The following is a 19059-nucleotide window of genomic DNA, read 5'->3' on the forward strand; positions in this document are numbered from 1 at the left end:
TGAAACAATGTTGGGGTTTTTCAAGAGAATGATGGACAGCTCGAGCAAGTGATGGAGGGACATTGAAGGGACCAGAAGAAATACAAATTTTGTATAAAATGTGATTTATTCACATTTCACAAATTAAATAAAATTGGAAAATAGAGTAGTCGAGAAAATGATGTGAACAATGTGGTGCGGAGTCTGGGTTAGGATGGGACAGTACTATTGAGTAATGAAGAAGAAGAAGATGTGGATTCTGATAATAAATAGGTCCTTATCTTCGGAGCCCATCATGTGAAGGGGATGGAAATTTATGACTTCCCCTGGACAGGATGCTAGTCTGACCCAGGTTACTTCTCCAGACAGGGCATTTTCACCAGGGTTGACTGAGCAAATGCTGATTATCTTCCATTAAAAGTGTTCTGAAAATATGCACTTGTTGCCATGTTAACAACACTCCATCATGTTTGTTTCAGGGTGTTATCATGCGGCTTCAATGGGAAAGGTATAATCTTCAATGGATAGAGTGAAAGCTGAATACACCTCTATCTACCCTCTATCTACCACCATGTCAAACAAGAACTTTGAGTCATGCTTGTTTGTGTTGATCAAATCAGAGTAGTAGGTCCACTTTGTAGCCAATAAAAAATGCTTATAGCCTAAGATAGCATCATGCCACGCAAGGTGGAATACTTCTAATTTTGAAGGACGCCATTTCCGTTCTAGACCTCTTGCTTTATGCTTGAGGTCACGCAGGTAATCATTGAACCAAGGTGACTGTAATTTGGGGGGTGCGGTTTTAACACAGGTGGTGCAATCATGTTGAGTGTAGTTTTGAGCACTGACTTTAAATTATCCACAAGTCTGTCTACTGACTGGGTATTTGTCAGATGTGAAGCTAAGACATCAGGCAGTCTGTCTTCGAGTTCAGTCTTAGTTGAGGAGTTGATGCATCGCTGTAATGATATATAAGGTTGTTGTTCCACTAAACATGGCAGTGAAACTGTAAACTTAATAAGTGAGTGATCAGAGACCACTGATGTAAGAGGCATGTCAATATTCATGACAGCAATACCACGTGCGAGAACCAAATACAGGGTATTTCCACTAATGTGCATTTAATCCCGAATGCATTGCCGAAATCCTAATGCATCCACAATTTCCATGAATGATTTGCAGAGGGGATCAGAAGGCTTATTTATATGAACATTAAAGTCACCAATGATCAGAATGTTATCTGCACTAGTTGACAAGATAGAGATGAACGCATCAAATTCATCTAAGAATTCAGAATATGGGCCAAGAGGCCTATATACAGTGACAAAGTAATACGGCTGATTTTTATTCTTCTGACCTTGGCAATGTGTAATATCGTGAGCGGAGCGGAGAATCAGATGCTCAAACAAGTTATATTTGTGACCCCAACAGCTAATAAGCTGAACCTAGATTTATAAATAAGAGCAACACCCCCGCCTTGCTTCATATCACGAGGGACGTGACTAAATGTATATGCTGGTGGGCAGGCCTCATTCAAGGGGAGGACAGCTGTAAGTTTAAGCCAGGTTTTACATAACCCAATCATATCTGTTTGCTGCCCTCTGTTGGAAGCCTCATGTGGACTTTCTGTGCTCCCGCCTGCAGCAGAGGCTTTATTTTTTAAGAAGGCTGAGGCTGTATGGGGTGAGCACAAGCATTTTACTTGTTTTTTACCGAGCCATGGTGGAGAGTCTGCTCAGGTATGGGCTCATAGCCTGATTTGGGAATATAACAGCTCAATCAAAAAACAAGTTAGCAAACATTCACAAGACAGCAATGAAAATTATTGGACTCAAACAATATCCCACAATTCAACACATTTATGAAGAAGCAGTGATGAGGTGGGCCAAGATCATCTCCACCGACCCAGATCACCTGCTGTTCCCTGAATATGTGCTGCTGCCGTCAGGGAGGAGACTGAGAATGCCTCAGTGCAGGAACAACAGGCTGAAACTCTCCTTTGTACCAGCCTCTATCAAACTCTTAAACACAAAAGCACATTAGCACTTTACTCGCCCAAAAACTGTTTTTTTTTTTTTTTTTTTAATGTTTGTGTTTGTGTTATTTGTGTTTGTGTTTGTCAGTGTCTTTTAATGCAACTCTGTCGTACTTTGCCCAAGACAAATTGCCCCTTGGGGACAATAAAGTTTATTCAATCAATCAATCAATCTAAGTCATGATCAATAATTAGATCATTGATCAACAATGATTTTGAGAACAGTGATCTTATGTTAATATTGTTCATTAAATACAACCCCAATTCCAATTAAGTTGGGACGTTCTGTAAAATGTAAATAAAAACAGAATACGATTTGCAAATCCTCGTCAACCTATATTCAATTGAATACACCACAAAGAAAAGATATTTAATGTTCAAACTGATAAACTTTATTGTTTTTGTGCAAATGTTTGCTCATTTTGAAATGGATGCCTGCAACATGTTTCAAAAAAGCTGGGACAGCAGTATGTTTACCACTGTGATACATCACTTTTCCTTCGAACAACACTCAATTAGCATTTGGGAACTGAGGACACTAATTGTGAGTGTCATGATTGGGTAGGAAAGGACCATCCCCAACAGTCTCAGCCGTTATGGGGTGAGGATCACCACTTTGTGAACAACTGCATGAAAAAAATAGTCCAACAGTTTAAGAACATTCAGTTGCAAGGAATTTAGGGATTCCATCATCTACAGTCCATAATATATTCAGAAGATTCAGAGAATCTGGAGAACTTTAAAGTGTAGAAAGGAACACTTCAGAAAACCATTGTCAGTTAACAGTTCGTCGCTACATCTACAAGTGCAACTTAAAACTGTACCATGCAAAGCAAAAGCCACATATCAACAACATTCAGAAACACCGCCGCCTTCTCTGGGCCTGAGCTCATTTGAAAGGGACAGACGCAAAGTGGAAAAGTGTGCTGTTGTCTGATGAGTCAACATTTCAAATTGTTTTTTGAAAGCATGGACGCCGTGTCCCCCAGACAAAAGAGGAAAAAGACCATCCAGATTGTTACCAGTGCAAAGTTCAAAAGCCAGCATCTGTGATGGAATGGGGGTGTGTTAGTTCCCATGGCATGGGCAGCTTACACATCTGTGATGGCACCATCAATGCTGAAAGGTACATCCAGGTTTTGGAGCAACACATGCTGCCATCCAAGCAACGTCTTTTTCAGGGACATCCCTGCTTATTTTAGAAAGACAATGCCAAGCCACATTCTGCATGTGTTACAACAGCGTGGCTTCGTAGTAAAAGAGTGCGGATACTAGACTGGCCTGCCTGCAGTCCAGACCTGTTGACCATTGAAAATGTGTGGCACATTATGAAATGCAAAATACAACAACAGAGACCCCAGAGTGGTGAACAACTGAAGTTGTACATCAAGCAAGAATGGGAAAGAATTCCACCTACAAAGCTTCAACAATTAGTGTCCTCAGTTCCCAAATGCTTATTGAGTGTTGTTAGAAGGAAAGGTGATGTAACACAGTGGTAAATATACCACTGTCCCAGCTTTTTTGAAACGTGTTGCAGGCATTCATTTCAAAATGAGCAAATATTTGCACAAAAGCAATAAAGTTTATCAGTTTGAACATTAAATATCTTGTCTTTGTGGTGTATTCAATTGAATATATGTTGAAGAGGATTTGCAAATCATTGTATTCTGTTTTTATTTACATTTTACACACCATCCCAACTTCATTGGAATTGGGGTTGTACAGCAAGAAATCTATATTTCATCACATGTCTCTAAAATCCTGGTTCGACAAAGAAATTTCAATAAAATTACAGGACTGTAGATAAAATTCCCGTGCATTGACATTTAAAGTAAAAATGTGAATACAGTACGTTACATCAGTTGGAAACAGTGCGTCATTACAAAGCTAATAATGGTTTACAGACATTGTGATGACACATTGACACATGACAGCATTATGAACTTCCAACTACTATGTATTTCCATAAATTCACCACTGCTTTCCCACAATGCATTATGATTTTTGGCGCAAACATTTGTGTGCGGGTTTTCGGTAACAAAAGAAAACAAAACAGAAATTGCGTGCACAGAAGGTGCCTGTTTTTTGAGTGATTCACCAAAAATAACTGGTCCGAAGAGAACGAAAGTGGTTAATCCAGTTAGTTTTTGTGCTGCTCCATTGCGCAGTAACCGGAAACTGTTCCTCGCAGATCTCAGAGGAAACTGCGCACGAGAGATGTTATTTCAAAATGAAAATCCACTGGATATCATTATACTTATCAACCAGATTTGACAATTTTTTTTAATGAATCTGATATTTGGATGATTAAATTCAACTCCCCCTTTCATGCGCAACGTATGAATCAGTAAAAACGTTAAGATTTAGATTATGAGGCAACAATTTGCCTCTCTAATGATCAAAGCAACAGCTTAATTAGTCTTTAGAGAAAGTCATAAATAAGTCTGTCGACGCAGTGCATGCAGTTCCAGAAAACAGCAATTATTATGTCAAGCACATGCACAGTGAATGTTAAGGTTTGAGCAGATGGATTGCATATTATTAATACATAACACAAATATAAATGGGCAAAAGAAAGTGAAACAGAAAAGCAAACCTAAATTAAAAAGGATTTGCCTTTAAACTTTCAGAATGAAATAAAAAAAAAAAACAGTGTGAGGCATGTTCTATGATATTTGCACAAATAAAGAGCCTTCATGTTGCCAAACGCAGCAATATGCAAGGATTTGCAAATGTGTGCAAAGGCTATAAAACAATATGTACAGCAGCAGATCAGTAGAGTTGTTGCTTAACAGTAATTATCTTGGCACTTCCCCACAAAGTATTACAGGCCACAGGCACTGGCGTATCTGTAAGGTTAGTCAGTTGGCATTGATCATATAACTGTGCTTTTTCAACACTGATGTCAAGATGAAACAGAACGTTTGCCAACTTAGAGTTTCTGCATTTCCACCATTTGTCATGTTTAAGAAAACCTTTACGGTGACCAAGTTATTACGCTACCCTTGGGCTTTTACATGTTTTCATTTAATATGACATAAAAAAAAAATCATACTTTTCTGGATTAAAATGTTTAAAATTGTGCCAAAGAAATGTTCAGAACTAAATAGATCTGTTAAAGCTATAACAGTGGAATGTTTGCATGCAGTCACCCTTTAGGGCCCCTTCACACATAACATGAAAGATGCAGAAACAGGAAGAAAATCTGTGAATCAAAAATGAAATGGGGAACCGCGAAACATTCCACCTGCTGTCGGGAGGAATGCATGGTCGAACAGGCGTGCACGATACCGCTGCGACGGTTTTGTACACGCTAGTGTTCACACGCACAAACACAGTGCAAGCACGTGGAAAGTCACGCACACAGCACCAGAAGAAAAAAGAAACACCACAATTTCTAATACTTAATTCCTATTATAAAGAGCAAATTCAGCCTCCGCCTGGACGTACACCAGGAAGTACTGAAATGACGTGGATTACTGTTATCCCGTTCATGTTTTACATGAATTACCTGATGCGTGGCAGCACGGTGGCTAGTGGTTAGTACTGTTGCCTCACAGCGAGGAGGTCATGGATTCAATTCCCGCCTGTGACCTTTCTGTGTGGAGGTTGCATGTTCTCCCTTTGTTTGCATGGGTTTTCTCCAGGTGCTCCGGTTTCCTCCCACATCCAAAGACATGCGGGTTAGGTGGATTGGAATCTTTAAATTGTCTGTAGGTGTGTGTGTAGGTGTGACTGTGTTTGTTTGTCTGTTTGTGGCCCTGTAACAGACTGGCGTCCTGTCCTGGGTGTACCCTGCCTCACGCTCTATGACTGCTGGGGTAGACTCCAGCTCCACACAGCCCTTAATTGGACTAAGCGGTTGAAGATGAGGGTGTGTACCTGATGCGCTCATCTCATGAAGAGCCAGCTGGCTCCCGTGTCATGAAGAGTTCTCTCTCTGGTCTCGCGTTGTGTCCATTGCGCAGTGATCCGCTGCAAATCTGATATGTGTTTTAATTATTACAATGTGGGGAAATCTCACAGTGACACTCACCTAGCGGGGTGATTTCCTGAATGGCACGATATTCACCAGCATTGTGATGCACTGATGCAGCAGTCAGCTGAAACAATATCTGAACAGTTGCACATCGCAGCGGGACACACCCACCTCTGACTGCAACCATCTGGTTTATACATCTGAAGGGAATCTGTAAATCCTGAAGCCCTTGTTGTGTCTATTTGTGCCTCCAAATGCACAGCAACCCGGCATTTTCAGTGAATAAATAAATAAAACAGCTGGATTTACATGCAGACAGATTAACAGCGAACGCTACTTTGAACCCAAGATGGTCTCAGAAGTCACGTTTTTTTCTTTTTTTTTGCGTCATCATGTCATTACTCTCTCAATCAAGGACTCTAATTCTGCAGTCACACCCATGTGTATTGCTAAGTTACACCAGTTTTGTGTGGCACTTAGACACTTTTCACAAACAGGTCAAATGTGGTTGCCTGCACTCTACTCTCGTACCACAAGCGAGAATAGCCATGCCTTTTCTAAGTGCCGTGCAGTGTTAGATGTTCGTGTGTGGCATCTGCAATTTGGCTGACACCTTGTGGCCACCTGCGTGTGCGAATGGTTGTGGTGACAGGTGTACGAGGTGTTTGAGGCAGCTCCTATTTTTCATGAATGACATGCAATTTTCCTTCCATTCGGCCAGGATTCAATGTGGCCAGTGACTCCGTACAGCCCCTCAGCTGCACCAAGATTTGTCCGACCTGCTTTTGACATGCCGTGCGAATGTTGCTAACATGATCAGATAGAAGTGCGACCTCATCTTGCCCACCATTTGAATGGGTTTCTGACACAAGTGACACACAAATGTGGAGTGCATTTGCTGTGGCCGAATGGTTGTGGCGACTGCTGTACAAGGCATTCGAGGTGGCTCTGATTTTTCATGAGTGGTATTGGAATCCTCCTTCATGCGCCATTTGGCCTCAATTGTGTTATGTTTGAAGGGGCCCTTACATAGTATGTCACAGAGGTGTCAACCAAGTTCTGTCTGGCTCAAATGGTGATTATAGCGGGAAAATGTCTGAAAACACTCATAGAATTGTGAGACTTTTGAAATATCTAACATTAATGTAAAACACATGAAATTGTAAAAAAAAAAAAAAAAAAAAAAAAGTAGATTATCTTATTTGAGCAAGAATTTAACCTGGATTATTTTTATTTTCAAATATTATCCTTCCAGGTTAAAATCTGAATGAAAGCCTTTACAAGGCTGAGGTTTGTACAGCTTTACGTTAAACAAACCCATGGGTATGTTTAATTCATGATCGTTAAAACTTAGCGTGCAGCCCAAAAGCCCCCTGGTTCACACAAATGAATCACAGTTTAACCAGATTTCAATGACTGTTAATCAGTCTTTATATGAAAATGACTTAATAGCCAGTTACATCAATAAGGAAAGTATTTAACAGAAGTTCTGACTTATGTGTTGAGCTCAGCAGAACAGGAAAAGAATGGAGCTCAGCACTGTAGAACTGCCGATGCACCAAAATGAATATGGATTTCCAAATTCATTAGTATTTGGTGTTATTGTTCATTATTCCATGTGCATTATTGTTTGTAGCCATCATTTTAAAAAAGTCACCTCCAGAGGTTCCCATTGCCCTGCTGCACAAATCATATTGTGGTGCATATCTATGGCACAGATGCAACTAATGTTTGCTTTACTCTGTAGATTGCTGTTTTAGTCTTCTCCACTTCATGCTCCTAAGCTTGTTAATAAAGAATTCTCTCATGATCTGTGATGTATTTTTTCTCATAATTATTTCTGATTGGCAAATCACTAATGTATGCCATAATCAATTTTTTTTGCTTCCTCTTGGTGTCTAGCTGCCCTGTGCCTGGAGGAGGATAATGGAACGGCTGTGGTTGTCTTTGCTGTTACTGGCAGCAGCATGCAGAGGTCAGCAGTGTCCGAAACGTTGTATGTGCCAGAGCCTTTCCCCGTCGCTCGCCATCCTCTGCTCCAAAACAGGCTTGTTGTTTGTTCCTACTGCCATTGATCGACGAACTGTTGAGCTACGGCTTCAAGAGAACTTCATTACGGGTGAGACACTTGCCAGTGCTTTGTTCCACTCATCTATTAATCACGTAAGGGAATGAGGGCATGATTGTGAGGCAGACTCTGACCGTATCTCATCTTGAACCATCCTCTTACTTAGTAATTACCCTTCCCAAGGTAATAGGTCAAGCTTGAGGGCTAGGGCTATCATATTCCCCAGCAGCAATGACACTCATTTGTTGCAAACTGATCTCTGAGAAAGAGTCGTACATTGTCTAAGTATACATTTAATATGGCACATAGGTTATGTCCTATAAAGAATTGAATATGTTGTGGATGTCTGCCTACACATTCCTGGCATTGTCTTATTTCATTTCACTGTTTCTGTAGCCAAAGGAAATGATTTGACTGGTTGATCCGGGGGAGGTGATGGTCTAGTGGTTAAGTATTGGGCTTCAGACCAGAGGATCCTCAGTTTAAATCCCAGCCTGATCGAAAAATCAGTAAGGGCACATGGGCAAGGTCTTTAATCCCCTAGTTGCTCCCAGTGTGTAGTGAGTACCTTGTATGGCAGCACCCTCACATCGGGGTGAATGTGAGGCATTGATGTGTAAAGTGCTTTAAGTGTCTGATGCAGATGGAAAAGCGCTATATAAATGCAGTCCATTTATCACTTGATCACATGGATCCAAATACATTGGACTGTTGTTTTTTTGGAGCACATATATATATATATATATATATATATATATATATATATATATATACTCAACAAAAATATAAACGCAAAACTTTTGGTTTTGCTTCCATTTTGTATGAGATGAACTCAAAGATCTAAAACTTTTTCCACATACACAATATCACCATTTCCCTCAAATATTGTTCACAAACCAGTCTAAATCTGTGATAGTGAGTACTTCTCCTTTGCTGAGATAATCCATCCCACCTCACAGGTGTGCCATACCAAGATGCTGATTAGACACCATGATTAATGCACAGGTGTGCCTTAGACTGTCCACAATAAAAGGCCACTCTGAAAGGTGCAGTTTTGTTTTATTGGGGGGGGATACCAGTCAGTATCTGGTGTGACCACCATTTGCCTCATGCAGTGCAACACATCTCCTTCGCATAGAGTTGATCAGGTTGTCAATTGTGGCCTGTGGAATGTTGGTCCACTCCTCTTCAATGGCTGTGTGAAGTTGCTGGATATTGGCAGGAACTGGTACACGCTGTCGTATACGCCGGTCCAGAGCATCCCAAACATGCTCAATGGGTGACATGTCCGGCGAGTATGCCGGCCATGCAAGAACTGGGACATTTTCAGCTTCCAAGAATTGTGTACAGATCCTTGCAGCATGGGGCCGTGCATTATCCTGCTGCAACATGAGGTGATGTTCTTGGATGTATGGCACAACAATGGGCCTCAGGATCTCGTCACGGTATCTCTGTGCATTCAAAATGCCATCAATAAAATGCACCTGTGTTCTTCATCCATAACAGACGCCTGCCCATACCATAACCCCACCGCCACCATGTGCCACTCGATCCACAACATTGACATCAGAAAACCGCTCACCCACACGACGCCACACACGCTGTCTGCCATCTGCCCTGGACAGTGTGAACCGGGATTCATCCATGAAGAGAACACCTCTCCAACGTGCCAAACGCCAGCGAATGTGAGCATTTGCCCACTCAAGTTGGTTACGACGACGAACTGGAGTCAGGTCGAGACCCCGATGAGGACGACGAGCATGCAGATGAGCTTCCCTGAGACGGTTTCTGACAGTTTGTGCAGAAATTCTTTGGTTATGCAAACCGATTGTTTCAGCAGCTTTCCGAGTGGCTGGTCTCAGACGATTTTGGAGGTGAACATGCTGGATGTGGAGGTCCTGGGCTGGTGTGGTTACACGTGGTCTGCGGTTGTGAGGCTGGTTGGATGTACTGCCAAATTCTCTGAAACACCTTTGGAGACGGCTTATGATAGAGAAATGAACATTCAATACACGAGCAACAGCTCTGGTTGACATTCCTGCTGTCAGCATGCCAATTGCACGCTCCCTCAAATCTTGTGACATCTGTGGCATTGTGCTGTGTGATAAAACTGCACCTTTCAAAGTGGCCTTTTATTGTGGGCAGTCTAAGGCACACCTGTGCACTAATCATGGTGTCTAATCAGCATCTTGATATGGCACACCTGTGTGGTGGGATGGATTATCTCAGCAAAGGAGAAGTGCTCACTATCACAGATTTAGACTGGTTTGTGAACAATATTTGAGGGAAATGGTGATATCGTGTATGTGGAAAAAGTTTTAGATCTTTGAGTTCATCTCATACAAAATGGGAGCAAAACCAAAACTGTTGTATTTATATTTTTGTTGAGTGTATGTATATATATATATATATATATATATATATATCACCTGTATTTGGTGCTTGGCGTCAGAAAGTTATGTTCGATCCAAAGGGATCCAAAAAGGCTAGGACCAAAAGTTATATTGGATCGGTTCCCACTGACCAATAGCATTACAGCTTACTGCCAACAGCTAGCCAATCAGAGCGCCGCATACAATTATTCATGAGATCAATCAATCAATTTTTTTATATAGCGCCAAATCACAACAAACAGTCGCCCCAAGGCACTTTATATTGTAAGGCAAGGCCATACAATAATTATGTAAAACCCCAACGGTCAAAACGACCCCATGTGAGCAAGTACTTGGCTACAGTGGGAAGGAAAAACTCCCTTTTAACAGGAAGAAACCTCCAGCAGAACCAGGCTCAGGGAGGGGCAGTCTTCTGCTGGGACTGGTTGGGGCTGAGGGAGAGAACCAGGAAAAAGACATGCTGTGGAGGGGAGCAGAGATCGATCACTAATGATTAAATGCAGAGTGGTGCATACAGAGCAAAAAGAGAAAGAAACAGTGCATCATGGGAACCCCCCAGCAGTCTACGTCTATAGCAGCATAACTAAGGGATGGTTCAGGGTCACCTGATCCAGCCCTAACTATAAGCTTTAGCAAAAAGGAAAGTTTTAAGGCTAATCTTAAAAGTAGAGAGGGTGTCTGTCTCCCTGATCTGAATTGGGAGCTGGTTCCACAGGAGAGGAGCCTGAAAGCTGAAGGCTCTGCCTCCCATTCTACTCTTACAAACCCTAGGAACTACAAGTAAGCCTGCAGTCTGAGAGCGAAGCGCTCTATTGGGGTGATATGGTACTACGAGGTCCCTAAGATAAGATGGGACCTGATTATTCAAAACCTTATAAGTAAGAAGAAGAATTTTAAATTCTATTCTAGAATTAACAGGAAGCCAATGAAGAGAGGCCAATATGGGTGAGATATGCTCTCTCCTTCTAGTCCCCGTCAGTACTCTAGCTGCAGCATTTTGAATTAACTGAAGGCTTTTTAGGGAACTTTTAGGACAACCTGATAATAATGAATTACAATAGTCCAGCCTAGAGGAAATAAATGCATGAATTAGTTTTTCAGCATCACTCTGAGACAAGACCTTTCTGATTTTAGAGATATTGCGTAAATGCAAAAATGCAGTCCTACATATTTGTTTAATATGCACTTTGAATGACATATCCTGATCAAAAATGACTCCAAGATTTCTCACAGTATTACTAGAGGTCAGGGTAATGCCATCCAGAGTAAGGATCTGGTTAGACACCATGTTTCTAAGATTTGTGGGGCCAAGTACAATAACTTCAGTTTTATCTGAGTTTAAAAGCAGGAAATTAGAGGTCATCCATGTCTTTATGTCTGTAAGACAATCCTGCAGTTTAGCTAATTGGTGTGTGTCCTCTGGCTTCATGGATAGATAACGCTGGGTATCATCTGCGTAACAATGAAAATTTAAGCAATACCGTCTAATAATACTGCCTAAGGGAAGCATGTATAAAGTGAATAAAATTGGTCCTAGCACAGAACCTTGTGGAACTCCATAATTAACTTTAGTCTGTGAAGAAGATTCCCCATTTACATGAACAAATTGTAATCTATTAGACAAATATGATTCAAACCACCGCAGCGCAGTGCCTTTAATACCTATGGCATGCTCTAATCTCTGTAATAAAATTTTATGGTCAACAGTATCAAAAGCAGCACTGAGGTCTAACAGAACAAGCACAGAGATGAATCCACTGTCCGAGGCCATAAGATCATTTGTAACCTTCACTAATGCTGTTTCTGTACTATGATGAATTCTAAAACCTGACTGAAACTCTTCAAATAGACCATTCCTCTGCAGATGATCAGTTAGCTGTTTTACAACTACCCTTTCAAGAATTTTTGAGAGAAAAGGAAGGTTGGAGATTGGCCTATAATTAGCTAAGATAGCTGGGTCAAGTGATGGCTTTTTAAGTAATGGTTTAATTACTGCCACCTTAAAAGCCTGTGGTACATAGCCAACTAACAAAGATAGATTGATCATATTTAAGATCAAAGCATTAAATAATGGTAGGGCTTCCTTGAGCAGCCTGGTAGGAATGGGGTCTAATAAACATGTTGATGGCTTGGATGAAGTAACTAATGAAAATAACTCAGACAGAACAATCGGAGAGAAAGAGTCTAACCAAATACCGGCATCACTGAAAGCAGCCAAAGATAACGATACATCTTTGGGATGGTTATGAGTAATTTTTTCTCTAATAGTTAAAATTTTGTTAGCAAAGAAAGTCATGAAGTCATTACTAGTTAAAGTTAATGGAATACTCAGCTCAATAGAGCTCTGACTCTTTGTCAGCCTGGCTACAGTGCTGAAAAGAAACCTGGGGTTGTTCTTATTTTCTTCAATTAGTGATGAGTAGAAAGATGTCCTAGCTTTACGGAGGGCTTTTTTATAGAGCAACAGACTCTTTTTCCAGGCTAAGTGAAGATCTTCTAAATTAGTGAGACGCCATTTCCTCTCCAACTTACGGGTTATCTGCTTTAAGCTGCGAGTTGTGAGTTATACCACGGAGTCAGGCACTTCTGATTTAAAGCTCTCTTTTTCAGAGGAGCTACAGCATCCAAAGTTGTCTTCAATGAGGATGTAAAACTATTGACGAGATACTCTATCTCACTTACAGAGTTTAGGTAGCTACTCTGCACTGTGTTGGTATATGGCATTAGAGAACATAAAGAAGGAATCATATCCTTAAACCTAGTTACAGCGCTTTCTGAAAGACTTCTAGTGTAATGAAACTTATTCCCCACTGCTGGGTAGTCCATCAGAGTAAATGTAAATGTTATTAAGAAATGATCAGACAGAAGGGAGTTTTCAGGGAATACTGTTAAGTCTTCTATTTCCATACCATAAGTCAGAACAAGATCTAAGATATGATTAAAGTGGTGGGTGGACTCATTTACTTTTTGAGCAAAGCCAATAGAGTCTAATAATAGATTAAATGCAGTGTTGAGGCTGTCATTTTCAGCATCTGTGTGGATGTTAAAATCGCCCACTATAATTATCTTATCTGAGCTAAGCACTAAGTCAGACAAAAGGTCTGAAAATTCACAGAGAAACTCACAGTAACGACCAGGTGGACGATAGATAATAACAAATAAAACTGTTTTTTGGGACTTCCAATTTGGATGGACAAGACTAAGAGTCAAGCTTTCAAATGAATTAAAGCTCTGTCTGGGTTTTTGATTAATTAATAAGCTGGAATGGAAGATTGCTGCTAATCCTCCGCCCCGGCCCGTGCTACGAGCATTCTGACAGTTAGTGTGACTCGGGGGTGTTGACTCATTTAAACTAACATATTCATCCTGCTGTAACCAGGTTTCTGTAAGGCAGAATAAATCAATATGTTGATCAATTATTATATCATTTACCAACAGGGACTTAGAAGAGAGAGACCTAATGTTTAATAGACCACATTTAACTGTTTTAGTCTGTGGTGCAGTTGAAGGTGCTATATTATTTTTTCTTTTTGAATTTTTATGCTTAAATAGATTTTTGCTGGTTATTGGTAGTCTGGGAGCAGGCACCGTCTCTACGGGGATGGGTAATGAGGGGATGGCAGGGGGAGAGAAGCTGCAGAGAGGTGTGTAAGACTACAACTCTGCTTCCTGGTCCCAACCCTGGATAGTCACGGTTTGGAGGATTTAAGAAAATTGGCCAGATTTCTAGAAATGAGAGCTGCTCCATCCAAAGTGGGATGGATGCCGTCTCTCCTAACAAGACCAGGTTTTCCCCAGAAGCTTTGCCAATTATCTATGAAGCCCACCTCATTTTTTGGACACCACTCAGACAGCCAGCAATTCAAGGAGAACATGCGGCTAAACATGTCACTCCCGGTCTGATTGGGGAGGGGCCCAGAGAAAACTACAGAGTCCGACATTGTTTTTGCAAAGTTACACACCGATTTAATGTTAATTTTAGTGACCCTCCGATTGGCGTAACCGGGTGTCATTACTGCCGACGTGAATTACATCTTACCAATTTACGCTTAGCCTTAGCCAGCAGTTTCAAATTTCCTTCAATGTCGCCTGCTCTGGCCCCCGGAAGACAATTGACTATGGTTGTTGGTGTCGCTAACTTCACATTTCGCAAAACAGAGTCGCCAATAACCAGAGTTTGATACTCGGCGGGTGTGTCGTCGAGTGGGGAAAAACGGTTAGAGATGTGAACGGGTTGGCAGTGTACACGGGGCTTCTGTTTAGGGCTACGCTTCCTCCTCACAGTCACCCAGTCAGCCTGCTTTCCCGGCTGCTCGGGATCTGCCAGGGGGTAACTAACAGTGGCTAAGCTACCTTGGTCCGCACCGACTACAGGGGCCTGGCTAGCTGTAGAATTTTTCCACGGTGCGGAGCCGAGTCTCCAATTTGCCCAGCCTGGCCTCCAAAGCTACGAATAAGCTACACTTATTACAAGTACCGTTACTGCTAAAGGAGGCCGAGGAATAACTCAACATTTCACACCCAGAGCAGAAAAGTGCAGGAGAGACAGGAGAAGCCGCCATGCTAAATCGGCTAAGAGCTAGTAGCTACGCTAAGCTAGCGGATTCCTAAAAACACGCAAAGTGAATAATGTGTAAATAATTTAGAGGTGATTCAGCAGAAGGAGTGCTTTAGTTAAGGCACGTAAAGATTACACTGGGAAACAAATCGTAATCTAGATAACTAGATCAATCTAACTGCGCAGATTAAACAGCTAACAGATACAGAAAAACACCGCTGTGCTCTGGAACAGGAAGTGATACAATACCGCAGTGAGAGCCAACCACCAGTAGAGGCAAGCAAGTGAGATGACATCACTAATGACGTAGCGGAGGTCAGGAGCTTGCTGACAGACGCTGGTTGAAAAATTGGCAACAAACATGTCAACAACAGCAGAAACTCGTCCGCCAGCGACGTTTGCCGAGTTCACAGAGGAGGAACTGGTGGAAATATTGAAGTCCAAGGATGCCAAAAACACTAAGAAGGTAGACAAGCACGCTGCTGATGTTTTAGAAGCATTCATATGCTGTTCACAACAAAATAAATTCATCTAATTTACTTGACTCTTTGTTGTTTGCTTAATTTGGGAGGGGGTGGGGAACATAACAATTGATGGATGGCAAGTCGTCCAACATAGAGAAATATCGGATGAAGAAAACGTTTCTTCATCCAATATTTCTCTCTCTCTCTCTCTCTCTCTCTCTCTCTCTCTCTCTCTCTCTCTATATATATATATATATATATATATATATATATATAAGTCTGAGCACCAAGGCTTTGAAGTTGAATTATTCCTCTTTGTTTTAAAGTATGATACAGTACATACTGTCATTTGCATTCAGGACGTACTGTCTCCTCCTTATACCAGAGTCATTTTTGACAATGATACTTTTTAAAAATCTTTTGCTTTTAATCAGGAATCCCTTTAACCCTCACCACATACACACACACACACACACACACACACACACACACACACACACACACACACACACACACACACACACACACACAAACAGTTTAACCTATTTGTGACTGCATTAAAAGAAATGCAATTTCACACAGTCACAGTTTAACAAAAGAAATGATCCACATCCTAAAGCACTGTTTTGACAGGCACATAAAAAGAATTTGATGCATCATTAGCAATATAACACATTTTCATTATTCACATCCAAATCATATTCATGGCAGCAGCAGCATTCGCAAAATTACACATAGCCTATCTCCGAGGCATATACGAGGGCTGTCAATAAAGTATAGGTCCTTTTTATTTTTTTCAAAAACTATATGGATTTCATTCATATGTTTTTACGTCAGACATGCTTGAACCCTCGTGCGCATGCGTGAGTTTTTCCACGCCTGTCGGTGACGTCATTCGCCTGTGAGCACTCCTTGTGGGAGGAGTCGTCCAGCCCCTCGTCGGAATTCCTTTGTCTGAGAAGTTGCTGAGAGATCAAAATTTTTTCTAATCCTGTGAGGCACATCGAAGTGGACATGGTTCGAAAAATTAAGCTGGTTTTCGGTGAAAATTTTAACGGCTGATGAGAGATTTTGAGGTGATACTGTCACTTTAAGGACTTCCCACGGTGCGAGACGTCGCGCAGCGCTCTCAGGCGCCATCGTCAGCCTGTTTCAAGCTGAAAACCTCCACATTTCAGGCTCTATTGATCCAGGACGTCATGAGAGAACAGAGAAGTTTCAGAAGAAGTCGGTTTCAGCATTTTATCCGGATATTCAACTGTTAAAGGAGATTTTTTTAATGAAAGATGTGCGGACGGGTTCGCGCGTCGGGACGCAGCCGGTGCGGTGCGGCGGCACAGGAAAAACACCTCCGTGTTGATAACCAATTGTAAAATCCAGGCGGCTTTTGATGGCTTTCAGTGGAGTGTGTATCTGAGAAATTGTTTAACAGCTGGACATGTTCCAACTTGTCCTTAAGGCTTCCAACAGAGGTGTTTTTCCTGTGGCGGAGCGTCGCAGCGGCTGCAAGCCGACGCAATCCGTCCGCACGTCTTTCATTAAAAAAATCTCCTTTAACAGTTGAATATCCGGATAAAATGCTGAAACCGACTTCTTCTGAAACTTCTCTGTTCTCTCATGACGTCCTGGATCAATAGAGCCTGAAATGTGGAGGTTTTCAGCTTGAAACAGGCTGACGACGGCGCCTGAGAGCGCTGCGCGACGTCTCGCACTGTGGGAAGTCCTTAAAGTGACAGTATCACCTCAAAATCTCTCATCAGCCGTTAAAATTTTCACCGAAAACCAGCTTAATTTTTCGAACCGTGTCCACTTCGATGTGTCTCACAGGTTTAGAAAAAATTTTGATCAAACAAAGCGCCAGTCTCTCAGTCACTTCTCAGACAAAGGAATTCCGACGATGGGCTGGACGACTCCTCCCACAAGGAGTGCTCACAGGCGAATGACGTCATCGACAGGCGTGGAAAAACTCACGCATGCGCACGAGGGTTCAAGCATGTCTGACGTAAAAACATATGAATGAAATCCATATAGTTTTTGAAAAGAATAAAAAGGACCTATACTTTATTGACAGACCTCGTATGCATCCTGATGTGAACTGAGCTGAATTTTATAGGGATCTCGGTCTCTGGGCTTTTTACTTCTCGACGTTCTCGTGATGACAAAAGTCATTGGATTTATGGAACTGATTCTTTAAGATCCAATCACTTAAACGATTCAGCAATTTTCCTCATGATTCACTTGCATTTCTGGGTTATTCATATTCTCTGCCGCTGGCTGACAAGTCAGCTCGATGACACCACTCACTGGAGGAACAACGTGTGGTTCGGCTCATTCAGCTCACTTTCAGTTGACTTTGTGTGTTGTTACTTCCTGCTCTGTGGAGCAGTTCATTTAACTCATCACTCTTTAAGGCGTTCTGGTCTCGGATGAGTTTGTCATCATTTTCTCCTGTTTTCATCAGGACCTGCCACGATGTGGACTGTTGAATGGTGCGTTTCATTTAGTGCACCAGTTAAAAGCAGACAAACTGAAAGATCAGGGGACACATAAAATTGTGAAAAATCACTACATTGTAAAAAAAAAATAATAATAAATCTGTTTTTACATTAACAAAATGACAGTTTTGGTTTCCACAAAAATTCTGTAAAATCATAGTAAAAAATATGCACATACTTTTACAGACAACTTATGGTACAAAGCTGTTGCAATTTACAAATTTTTACATTTTAAAACAGTGTGCTTGCTTTCAGTGCGGAAGGTTCCCTTGTTCAAACCCCACTCTTGCTACATTTTTCCATGTAATGTTGAGTTGTGTCAGGAAGGCCATCCGGCGTAAAACTTGTGCCAAATCAACATGCAGACACACTTTGGGTCTTCTGTGGTGACCCTGAGTGAAAACAAGGTGACAGCCAATGGGACTTCTTTTTTACATTTTAAACCATCTTTTTCTGCCTTGAGACAATCCTGTCTCAGAGGTCTACAGACAATTCCTTTTACTTCATGCTTGGTTTGTGCTCTGACATGCACTGTCAACTGTGGGACCTTATCTGTAGACAGGTGTGTGCCTTTCCAAATCATGTCCAATCAACTGAAAGTATTCCAGGTGGACTCCAATTAAGCTGTAGAAACATCTCAAGGATGTACCTGAGCTCAGTTTCGAGCTTCATGACAAAAGCTGTGAATACTTACGTACATATGACTTCTTAGGTTTTTTAATAAATTTGCAAAAATCTCAAAGAAAAATTCACATTATTATTGTCACATATTATCTGTAGAATTTTGAGGGGAAACAATTTAATCCATTTTGAAATAAGGCGGTAATAACAAAATGTGGAAAATGTGGAGCGCTGTGAATACTTTCTGGATGCAGTCTGAATGCTTGTTAAACACAATGCGTTGTAACAAATATATGTTTGCAAAGGGCGTTAGGTTGTATTTAGCCAGGGAGCCTTAGATGATGAGTATCACTTGCATTGTGAGGAAAGGTTAGCGGTGAGATTTTGGCCACATGGTCCATTTCTCTGGCCCTGATCCAACATGCACATGTATGTGTTGAGTACTCCAACAATTGGAGACAGACAAG

The 19059-nt window shown here is 41.4% G+C and overlaps 1 protein-coding gene across 2 annotated transcripts in view; it reads left to right on the plus strand.

Annotated features, from left to right (window-relative positions):
- zgc:172282 (leucine-rich repeat and fibronectin type III domain-containing protein 1-like protein) overlaps positions 1–19059 on the plus strand; it is an 844427-nt gene that overhangs the window by 491240 nt on the left and 334128 nt on the right. For both annotated transcript variants that reach the window (XM_034169381.1, XM_034169382.1), the window contains exon 3: positions 7896–8112. In XM_034169381.1, the coding sequence (XP_034025272.1) occupies positions 7920–8112 (193 nt within the window). In that variant the 5' untranslated portion in view covers positions 7896–7919. The remainder of the gene's footprint in view (positions 1–7895; positions 8113–19059) is intronic.

This window comes from Thalassophryne amazonica, chromosome 4 (genome assembly GCF_902500255.1).
Source record: "Thalassophryne amazonica chromosome 4, fThaAma1.1, whole genome shotgun sequence".
In the NCBI taxonomy this organism is placed as follows: Eukaryota; Metazoa; Chordata; class Actinopteri; order Batrachoidiformes; family Batrachoididae; genus Thalassophryne; species Thalassophryne amazonica.